General features: G+C 36.6%; 1 protein-coding gene and 1 long non-coding RNA gene across 2 annotated transcripts; both read left to right on the forward strand.

The window, feature by feature from the left end:
- Positions 1-1310: 1310 nt before the first annotated feature.
- On the forward strand, positions 1311-1567 carry LOC112522474. Its single transcript, XR_003070191.1, has 2 exons — positions 1311-1356; positions 1493-1567. It is a non-coding gene; the product is annotated as an uncharacterized LOC112522474 (long non-coding RNA).
- A 6933-nt stretch (positions 1568-8500) lies between these two features.
- Positions 8501-11642, forward strand: LOC112522630 (magnesium-chelatase subunit ChlI, chloroplastic). Its single transcript, XM_025131882.1, has 3 exons — positions 8501-8731; positions 10095-10207; positions 10456-11642. The coding sequence occupies exons 1-3, from the start codon at positions 8620-8622 to the stop codon at positions 11503-11505; spliced, it is 1275 nt and encodes a 424-aa protein (XP_024987650.1). The 5' UTR covers positions 8501-8619; the 3' UTR covers positions 11506-11642.
- The last annotated feature ends 386 nt before the right edge of the window (positions 11643-12028 follow it).

A 12028-nucleotide genomic window follows, 5' to 3' on the forward strand; every position in this document is an offset into this window, starting at 1 on the left:
GTTTCGTTCCATTCTCCAAACTTGATGAAATCTCGATTGGGCTCTTGTTCTTTTACTTGGTTTTGTGGATTTGGACATGCCGTTGCTTGATGGCATTTTTCGCATCTATAGGAAATGGTGATGTGGTGGGGGAGGGGGGAGGGTGGAGGCAGAAAAGATGACTAGAAGTTGCCCATTGGAGAAGGTTGTGTAGGGTAGTCGACAGGCGAAGGTTGTGTATGTGCGATGGTATTTTGGTGCATATATAATAATACATATAACATAAACAATACATTAACAATATAATTTAAAAAATAGAATGAAAATGTAAAATAACTAAATAGCGTATAGTAGAGTTATGGGCTGTTTACCAATTTTTTTATTAATGTATGGATAAATTTGTCTGTCTAGATAAATGAGTGTTGTTTTTTTATCTGAACCAACAATCTGAATAACATAAATGACCGATTATACCCCCCAATATTAATTATTTGAACATCAAAACAAAAAATCATAAAGAGGTTGACGATGGGTGTCTCATTTGGAAAGAAGGCGATGCTTTAAATAAGAGGTATAAGTGTCATTTTTGTGGCTGAATGGGGACAACACACCATTTTTATCTGTACAATTGAGTCATGTTCTGTGCGAATAAGCCGTAAGTAAACAACACAAATAAGCTGTGCGAATAACCAAATACACCAATAAGCCTAATTAAACCGCAAGTAAATTATAAAAATGAAATTATAATTAACATCCTTATACTTATTTGCTTGAGGAACCTTAATGCATGATATGTTATGGACGCATTTTATGATTTACTCCAAATGGTAATACACGCATCCAATTGCTTCTAAATCTGAGTGAACATTTCCAATTCCAAGAAGATTCTAGCTTAATGAATTATGCAACTGTTTGCATTTCAATGCATAGTTTTTTGTGTAAAACCCAAAAATTTGTGGAATAAATAATTTATCTTTATTATTATTTTATTTTAAGAATATATATATATATATATATATATATATATACTACATATATAACCATTTAAGCCATTATCTTAATTACAACCCTTTAAGCATAAAGTACTGCCATTTTATGCATGATTTTCAAAAAACTCTTAAAGACAAGTCATAAAGCACAATGTACAACTATTTGATTCAAATTTCAAAAATTTTAAAATTTCAAAAATTTCAAAATTTCAAAAATTTCAAAATTTCAAAAATTTCAAAATTTTGAAATTCAATATATATTACTGCATCTATCTTCATCCATTTCTCTCCCGTGCTCTCCTCAATCACCCTGCATCTCGCGCTCGCGCTCTCGCTCTCGCGCTCTCGCTCTCGCTCTGTCTCTGCATCTCTTCGTTCTTCTCCCCTGGTACGATTTCATTCTTGATTATTTTACATCTTGCTTTGGGTTTTAGGGTTTAATTTAGGGTTTAGCCACATGGTACAGATGGATGATTTTGTGTACTGTTTTGATGATCGACTTTCGTAGTGGCTTAACTGGGCAGTGGTTGCAGACTTGAAGCAGCAAAGGGTGGTTGCAGACTTGAAGCAGCAAAGGGTTCCACTTTGTGAACAACAGGGTATTAGTTTCCTATCAAATGCTTTCTATTTATAAAACATTCTCTATGCTGGTACACGTATTTAGCCTACCATCCAATGTTCTTTATAATGTTGTATGTGGTTAGCAATTATACAAACTAAAAGCAATTATATCSTTGAAGTGATCATCCATATTTGTAGTACTTGTGATGATGTTGAACTTTTTGTATTGAGATGAAATCAGAAAGAAAAAAAGGTTGRTGGGTAAGAGACAGAAGTTGACAGGAGAGGTGATTAGGAGAAGTGATAGTGTTGAATTTCACGGGTAAGTTTTTGTGGGTCTGTTTCCTTTTGATTTTTGTGGGTGAAGAGAAGCTTTGGAATTCATTTATGTTCCGATTTCATCTTATACACACACACACACATCTRTTTCTTCATTAAAAAAGAGTTCTTGATCTGTTTACAAAAAAGAAAGAATCTGTCCACTGTTGGTTTGGTCCATTAAGTTTGTAGATGGTTATGTAGTGTAGGTAACTTGAATCTTGCTTGATGGATAAATTGGAAAATGGTAAGATAAGTTGCAATTTTTGTTTCAACAGTTAAGTGGCTGCCTGTGATGGTTTGGTTTTACACCCTCTGTATGYTGGTTTGGTCCATTAAGTTTGTAGATGGTTTTACACCCTCTGTATGTTCTGTTTACACCATTGCAGCACATTAACTGAATGCCTGTTTTAGAACAAGAATAYTATCTGCTTGTATGTTCTGTGATGTTAAGTGGGCTTGGATTATACAGTACTTTATACTTTTCAGACTACAATTCTTATAATTTGTATAAATGTATTTTCTAAGTAAGGCTTTCTTTTTCTTCATCTGTTTAAATTGGATTTCAGTTGCATGGCAGTTTCTGGAGGAGGATATAACATTTTGCARATCTGACTGAACAACGTTTTATTATTGATGTTAAGAATGTATAGTCTTACCCGATAAGTAAGTATGAATAAGAAGAAGTCAATTGTTGAGCTCTATATTCCTGATATTTTTACAGAAATATCGGCTTGCAAAGTATCTCCCAGACTCCTCTTCTGAAGGTACATAATCCATTAATCTTTTTTCACTTACACATGCCATTGTTGTTTTTGCCTTTRTCTGCATACCTGTAGTATTACTTTCTTGAGTTGATGACTGTTAGTGCCTGATTATTTTGCTCAAATAATGCAAGGAAAAACATTCAACTAACGAGTCAGGTGATATGATTTCYAGTTTGGATGGCTCTTCGTAAGTCTCTTTCTCCTCCAGTTRTTTTAATTCTAGCCACTGAAGGTCTCATGCATTCTAGCCATACATAGCATGAACATGCAATCTGATGTAGTGATGTGAAGTAATCTRTGTTTGAGAGCATTTGGGGTGATGGGAAACTTGTCTTAACTATTGAGCTTGCATGTTTAACTGTGACAAAAACAACGAGCGATGTGTTTGTTAATCCAACTTTTAGTTTTCTTAAAATGGACTTGCTATTTTCTTTCTGCAGTGGAATGCAAATCACAGAAGCACTAAAACTGGCTTTCCTCTAATTTGACATTTTGAAATCTGGTTTCTCTGCTTAACTCCACAAATCATGCTTAATTTGCTTAAATTGCCRATCTTTTTATTTAATTTTCTCAGAAGTTTAATTATACCGTGGTCGAGATGGTTGACATCTGCCTCCACATAGGTGCCTTCTTAGACTGATTTTCAGAACAAGCACTTTGACTTGTTGCATATAATAGAGAGAAAGACCCTTTCTATACATGATTTTCCAACTTCCTTGTTTTTGGTTATGCAAAATCWCAACATACCCACAAGAAGATACATATTATTTTTCGTAGTGCAGAATATTTCATTGCATGTCCAGTGTCTTAGTTCTTCACAATCCAATGATGCATATTATTATATTTGAGATTCACGTTTTCTGGCACTCCTCCATTTCCTGGCTTAATTCAGAGTTTCTGTTTGAGCAGYTTCTTCGCATGCTGGACAAGCTAATCCTACTGTTCTGGTATGACTGGCTGCATTCGTTTTTCTGTGTTCATTAATGCACTTCAAATTAATTTATTTTACCTTTAAACTATATGTATGCAGACACTTGATATGACCAAAGAAYGAATCAAGAAACTGTTGAGCAATGTGGAACTTTCTATATCTTCATATGACACAGCCTGGGTAGCCATGGTCCCTTCTCCAAACTCCCCCAACTCCCCTTGTTTCCCTAAATGTGTGAACTGGGTGATAGATAATCAGCTTAATGATGGTTCATGGGGTCTTCATCATCATCATCAGGAATCTAATAAGGCTTCGGGAATCTAATTGAGGGATTTTGTAATGTTGTGTTTAAATTATGAATTACCAGCCSTTTTTAAGCCTTTGATAATAGGCTATTAATCATTTTCTTCCATGGTTTTATATGATTTGGATATGACTCAGGTTTAAGCAAGGGAGCTTGTAATGTCATATTACTTAAAAGCTTTGGGTGTTGAAGTATTAGTATAATAGCAAAAGTTTGGCTTGCCTATCTTTTTCTAACTTATTTTTGTGGTATCTCCYTTCAACCACAAGTCCACAACCACCATCATTCCCAGCAAAATGTCCCTTGATATCAAGGCATAGGATCGAAGATGAGGTGTCATTGGTATTTAGTTTTATGGAGTAAGATTTACATTCGTCTTACGTTCAACAAGGTCCCAGGTCAGGTTTTTCTTATGAGCACTTCTTCATGATGCTGCAACAACCACCTTATGGGAAAACAGTTAACTTCCGACAACAGAGATGAAGGAAAAATGATGGGGGAATAAATGAGCACAAGAAACATTATGAGCAACAAAACAGAAATGCTCTGTAGATATGGCACCTTAAGTCTCGTGGTTGTTATGCTGAGTGGTAAAAAGAGAGAACTTTATGGTTAAGAAAGAAAAAAAAGGTATTTAATGTAGGCCAAAAGAGAGAACTTTATGGTTAAGAAAGAAAAAAAAAGGTATTTAATGTAGGCCAAAAGAGAGAACTTTATGGTTAAGAAAGAAAAAAAGGTATTTAATGTAGGCCAACGAGAGAACTTTCGTGTACTGCCTGTGCTTTTGAAGAAGCATGTAAGTGCTTTTGAAGAAGCATGTAAGTGATAACTTTTTATATCATCTGCAGTTCTGCACTATGTATTTTATAAGCATAAGTCTCTTGGTGACCATGAAACTCTTCTTTGGAGTTATTTAAAACTTCCTGATAAGCAYAAGTCTCTTGCACTATGTATTTTATAAACAATGATTAGTAAGCTCTCTTAGTAAGCGATGGTAAGTAAGGGTGACGACTTTTATCCGGGTAAGCGTTTATCAGGTAAATTGTTGCATAAATACGTTTTGATAGACCTATAATTTTACCCGGTAAAATAAATTATAGTATTGACTCCTAACGGTAAGCGCTTACCGGGAAAGCTTTTAGGTAAACGGCCTTTAAATCACAAAAAAAACATGGATATACAAGAAATATGCGAGTTCAAGATCGTAGTTTTGCCTGTCTCATTTTTAAGTTCATTGATCTCCTGTATTTTCGTAAAAAATTGTTTGGTTGGATCTGCTTCTATGTTCATATTTCTTATGTTTTTTGGTCAAGAAAAATGGAATGACTCACTTATCCTTCTTTCTTAAGTGATGTATAAGGAAGATGATGATGGCACTCTSTTGAGAACTTTGATTAGTTATACCGTATCCTGTTTAATTATCCTTGTATTTAGTTTTTTAGAATCATGTGCAAGTAATTGTTTCTTTCATCGACATTATTTAAATTGTTTGTGGCATGATAACATTATATCTTTGAATAATATTTTGGATGGATGCATTTTTCTGTATACTTTTTAATCATTTTGGAAACAAATTTGACTTGGGAGTAGGAATAACCCAAAAAAGTATTAGCGAGAAGATTTGTCGTTCAACGAGACTGTATGGTCGCTCATAATCTTATTCATTGCACCCATAATTGCACTAACAAATGGGTTTGTATTTGTACACAATTCATATAAACGATTTGTATTTTACGGATGATTGAAAAAAATATAAGAATTAATGTTTTGGATYGGTAGATATTTGAATCTAWCTTACATACAAATGTAAGAAAAAAAATTACGAGAACCATTGTTTGTTTGTGGCTTTATAACATCGTAAGCAAAAAATTGATATTTTGAAATAAATAAATCTTAATGAACTTTTTGTATCCCGCCGCATTGCGCGGGTATACAACTAGTATATATATATATGTATATTAAATAAAAATAGAAGGTTGAAATAAGTTTAAAAGTCGGACCAAAAGTGAAGGAAGAAGTCAAGACATGGGTGAAAGTTGTCAATTCGCGGTAGTTAAGGGGCTGGGTCGTGTGTAAGCAGGTCCAAACCAGAAGGACCTGTTTTGTAAATAGGCAACAGACCTGCAACACAGAGGGGCCTGCTGTCAACGTTGGGAGAGGCAGAAGAGGAACAGGCGGTGCCTGGTTCATATGGGGAAACTGTGACCTGTCTGTATGCAGACTGTGGAGAAGGCAGCTTCACAGCCTAAAACTCGGGATTCGGCCGATTTGGTCAACTAATAGGCCAAAGCGTTTGAGTATAAATTATGGGCACTAGTTTAGGGTTGCTATTCTTTTAAAGGAAGGAGGAAATCGTCGAGCTTGAGAGAGAAAAACCGGAGTTCAAGACCAGGCAAGAACCTCCTGCTTTCCTGTCATTTAGAGGTAAATACTCAACCAAAATTTATGTTGTTGCAACGTTTGGCTGTGCCCTTGACCCTGTATAGAACTCTAGAAGGCTTACGTTCCCAACTTCGTGTTTTAGGATTCAATTTCAAAGTTTAGATTTCATTTGGTAAACACGATGTATCGCGTTCTGTTTAAAAACCACCTTAATGGATGTTATACAGAAGCTCTGCATGAGAGCTCTGTATCAAGTTATATTACATAGAAGCTCTACATGAGAGCTTTGTATCAAGTTATGTTAGCCAGAGGCTCTGCATGAGAGCTTTGTATCAAGTTACGTTATACAGAAGCTCTACATGAGAGCTCTGTATCAAGTTGTGCTAGATAGAAGCTCTGGAAGAAACCACAGAGGGGCTCTGGCCCTTGATGTTGGAATACTTCTTATAGTTAAGACCCAGAGGCTCTGGTCGCCAAGCCAGAGGCTCTGGAAGAGAGACCAGAGGGGCTCTGGTCCTGTGTTAATTATACTAAGGTTGGTTGGTTCAACCAGAGGCTCTGGTAGCAAAGCCAGAGGCTCTGGAAGAAAGACCAGAGGGGCTCTGGTCCTATGTTGAAATATATTCCAAGTGTGGTTTGGAACCAGAGGCCCGATGGACCGAAGCAGTATGTTTCTAGTTTTGCTTCATAAGATGAATGCCTATTTTTACACTAAGTCAGAGGTGCTGGTTAGTACAACCAGAAGCTCTGGTCGTGAGGCCAGAAGCTCTGGTAGAAAGACCAGAGGGGCTCTGGTCTGGAATGTTGAAATATAATTTAAGTCTGGATAGTTCAACCAGAGGCTCTGGTCGCGAAGCCAGTAGCTCTGGAAGAGAGACCAGAGAGGCTCTGGTCCTTGTTGAATTTTTCTCTAAGTATGGGTACAACCAGAGGGGCTCTGTCGATACATCCACAGAGGCTCTGGCCCTAAAGGACTTAAGAGTCCAGAGGCTCTGTCAATGCAACCAGAGGCTCTGGCCTTTTTCCAGACTTAGTCATTTTAAGAGATATAGCTAGACGATACACCTTATGTCGGAACTCGCGGTTTCTATGATTTTAATTGATGTGAGGAGCATTTAAGCATAGTTGACCAAAGTTGACCCTAGTCGACGTAGTTGACGTAAGTTGACCTTTATGTTAGCCTTTGGGAGGAATTAATCATTATATGCTATTTGCTATTGTGACTTGTAGGTTGCCAGTCAGCGACGTTAGTTAAGCAATCTACGTTGTCAGGTGAGTCTTCATAAGATTTCACTGGGATGCATACCTAAGTACAAATTATTTTTACATGATATGAAWTTCTGATGATGTGTACGTATGCATGATGTTTCAGTTTACATGCATGTTATGATATATTTTACATGTATGCTATTTTATGAATGGTTACATGCTATGTGTTTAATCAGTTTTCAAGTAACTCTAGCATGCTATTCCATATTAAAAATTTGATGATTTAAGGGTGGGCATTTGACCAGAAAGTCACGACCAGTATAAAACACTACCCGGACAAGTGGGTGATCAGTTAAGATTGAAATATCAACCCAGGACGTGTTTGTGACTAAATGACCCATACCCGACTAAACGTTATACGAGATCTCATATGTTCAGTGTCTTACAGATATATTTCCTTCAGTATTGCATGTTTTTCAGAAAATGCATACTATTTGGTACCAAGTTTACAAGCTGATATGTATGATGTGAAATGATCTTTATTCACGCAAACCATGAACTCACTGAGCTTTATAAGTTGACTATAGTATGCATCTCAGGGCCAGGAAGTTCGAGGTTGGATAAGGGCAAGGGACTCGCGTAGAGAGTTACTAGTTATTATCTTATTTTTAGTTTTTGTCTAGCAGCATTGTACTAATCTATTGTAACTTAACCTGGTATGAAGCGGATTAGAACTTAAGTTACTTTTGGGTGATTCAAAGACTTCCGCTGTAAACGAATTGAACGGTGATGTTTTAACCGTCTTTTGGAATTCAAGAAATGGTTTCAGGTTACGTGACATTCTCAAAAAAGAAAAAAAAAAATAGGGTGTTACATTTTTTTTTTCTAAAGCAAAAACATGTGCCAATTTTTATTGGTTGGTTTATTTGCTATTTTGTTTTTCAATCATCCAACGGCTAGAAACGGAAACCTTCCCATATGTGCGATCCACACGATTACGATTTACGGCACTCTATGGAGCCACGAAGCCAAAATCGAAAAGGGTAGGAAGTTAAAGCCAAGCCAATGGAAGGAAATCTATCCTCTTATCCACATCAAACCCTAAAAACCAGTAGACAAACACAGTGATCAATCAATGCCATTCCTAAACTAAAACCTTAACGAATTCCTAAAATAACCATGTCTGGATTACTCGGAACTTCTTCTTCTGCAGCGGCACTACTCAGCTCAAGATCCATTTCTTTTTCTTCTTCTTCAAAGGCGTCAATTCGTGCTCTATCTTTTAATCCAGGTTTTTGTGTTTACCTTTTGTATTTTGTTCAATTCAATGTCGTATTCGATTTAAATGTGGGTTGCGAAGAGAAGCTGTAGGTGCAGTATTCCTTTTTGGCATCCTATTGTCATGATGGTTCTATTCCTTTTTACTAAGTTGTTTCTGAAGTTCGGTTTCCATGATATTAGGAGATGTTTTTATGGGCTTTTGAGGTTTTATTGGTGAAATGGAGGCTTTGCAGCCTTTGCTTATGAATTATAGAAAAACATATAGAAAGGAAGGTGGTGTCAACGAAATTTGAATATTGTTGGTACTTTTTTATGGCTCCAGTTGCACAGATTAGTCAAAACCGTCTATGCAGCACTGAATTGTATAAAAATGATTTCGAACTTTTGTATCCCCATTGAATGCATTGGTCTTAATGGAAAATTTCTGGAGAACATTTGAGTTAACATTGTGGAATCATTTGAGTTTTCAAAGAGGAATTTTGCTCAAATATTATCATCTGGTTCTTATGTAGTATGCTAGCTTTACAAGATGATTGATGTTTACTTTTGATGATTCTCCTATTTTATAGTCAATCCTGTTGGAAGATGCTGAACAAAATCATGGAAATGAGGGGAATAGCTTAAATACTTAATGTTATGCTATCAGTACAAGATTCCATCGCTTGATTCTAGGATTGGGTGGAGTTGTTGCCCCATATATTTTTACTCCTATTATGCTGATTCCAGTTTCTGTAGGTGTACTTGTTTGGTTAGGTAATGTTAGTTCATTTTTGCTGAATGCTTAGAATCCGGACGGTTTCTATGAAATTGAGAGACGGGTTTGTGATTTTGGAGGTATTCTTCATGCTAAGGATAGGTTGGCTTATGAGGTGGTTCCAGAAAGCTTAGGTCTCCAAACTTTGATGTCATTTTTTCCAAAATTTGAAAGACTTTTCATGAAAGAGGAGATTATTTATGACAAATTTTCCATCGGTTGGAGAATTTGAATTGTAAAATTTAGAGATCTACAAGGAATCAAGAGATGGGCCTGAAATTGAGTGACCTCGGAAGTTGGATCGTTATGAATCCATTATTACAATACACACCATCCCATATTTAGAGTTGACTTTCAGAGATGTATCAAAATTAAGGATACACGAGACTTTATTCCTGGAAATTGTGGGTACTTATTTTTCTACATTTAGTTCTTAGATTACGAGTGGATTGTGACGATTGTGGGTTCCATCGAGTGTATAAGGAGAAATGAAACTGCAATTATGCCTCTAGTTTATTTGATTCAAGAAGAACTGAAAGATAAGACCCTCGAGTGAAAAATGTATAAAAATGTTGTGAATGAATGAAAACCTAATACTTTAGCTTTGATGGTATTGTAGGGCATGGTCAAGGTAGGAGGTTTTACGGAGGCATTGGAGTTCCAGTGAAGAAGGGAAGGTCTCATCTTTCAATCTCAAATGTTGCCACTGAAATCAGCCCTGCCCAAGAACAGGTACATTTTTTTAACATATTCAATATGGTCATTATACAAAATGAGTTTTCTGTGTTGTTAACTGTAACTGAAACATTTACTAGACCATTCTATGTTATTTGAAATTGGAATGGCGATGTGTTCTTCTGATTTCAGAACAGATCTTTTTTCTGTTAGAAGTCTTATTTTGGTATTAAGCTAATGGCCCGAACCTTTTAAGGATAGTACTCTTGAGGTTGTTTTGCTGACAGTATGCTGATGAATGCTAGGCTAAGAAGCTGTCAAAGGAAAACCAGAGACCGGTGTATCCATTTGCTGCAATAGTCGGGCAAGATGAGATGAAACTATGCCTTCTGTTGAATGTCATCGATCCAAAAATTGGTGGCGTCATGATCATGGGCGACAGAGGAACCGGTAAATCCACAACTGTTCGTTCACTCGTGGATTTGCTTCCAGAGATCACAGTCGTTGCAGCTGACCCTTTCAACTCAGACCCCGAGGATCCAGAATCAATGGGGATGGAAGTAAGAGAGAAGTTGATCAAAGGTGAACAACTTCCAACCATAAGAACCAAAATCAACATGGTTGACCTCCCATTAGGTGCCACAGAGGACCGTGTCTGTGGAACAATCGATATCGAGAAAGCTCTTACAGAGGGTGTCAAAGCTTTTGAACCTGGTCTTCTTGCTAAAGCCAATAGAGGGATTTTGTATGTTGATGAAGTGAATCTTTTAGACGACCATTTAGTCGATGTTCTTCTTGATTCAGCCGCATCCGGATGGAACACAGTGGAAAGAGAAGGTATTTCTATATCGCACCCAGCTCGTTTCATCCTCATAGGATCAGGAAACCCTGAAGAAGGTGAACTCAGGCCACAATTGCTCGATAGATTTGGGATGCATGCCCAAGTGGGTACTGTACGAGATGCTGAACTTAGGGTCAAAATTGTGGAGGAAAGATCCCGTTTTGATCAAAATCCGAAAGAGTTTCGTGAAACTTATAAAGCAGATCAAGAAAAACTTCAAGAACAGATATCCGCAGCTAGGAGTTGTCTTTCGGCTGTGCAAATGGACCATGAACTTCGTGTTAAGGTCTCGAAAGTTTGTGCCGAATTGAACGTCGATGGATTAAGAGGTGATATTGTGACGAACCGTGCTGCCAAAGCTTTGGCTGCTTTGAAGGGGAGAGATCAAGTGACATCTGAAGATATTGCGGTTGTGATCCCGAATTGCTTGAGACACAGATTACGGAAGGATCCTTTGGAGTCCATTGATTCGGGTCTACTCGTTATCGAGAAATTCTATGAAGTTTTCAGTTGAAGCAGGTCATATTTTTTGTTTGGATCTGTGATCCTTTCGACAATTCAATGGTACGTATGATACGTTTTGAGAAATGTAGATTCGTTTTACGAGAGTTATCTGTTAGTTTCGATATGCAATCGTGTACGTTTTTGTTATAGTATCTGCTTTTTTTTCTTTTTCTTTTTTGTGTTATAAAACAATTAAATGTGGTTAACATTTTCTAAAAAGAAATACCATAAATTTGTAAAAGAAAATATCCAACAATTCCTCCTGAAAGTGCAACAAAAATATTAGATGAGATGTTTACTTTTCTATAAGAAAATTATTTATTTTCACTAAGGGGCTGTTTGGCAGTTGCTGAATGGTTTAGTGCAGAATAGTTAAGAGGTCAAAATGGTTAARAGGGTCAGAATGATTAAGTACTGAATGAAATAATGTTGTTTGGTAATTGTTCTCTGAATAATAGTAAATTACCATTTTAACCCTTATCCAACAAAAACCCATCTCCCTTCGGCTTCCATTAATCCAACCCTAGAATCAT

This window comes from Cynara cardunculus (genome assembly GCF_001531365.2).
Source record: "Cynara cardunculus var. scolymus isolate 2C chromosome LG 12, CcrdV1, whole genome shotgun sequence".
Taxonomy (NCBI): Eukaryota; Viridiplantae; Streptophyta; class Magnoliopsida; order Asterales; family Asteraceae; genus Cynara; species Cynara cardunculus.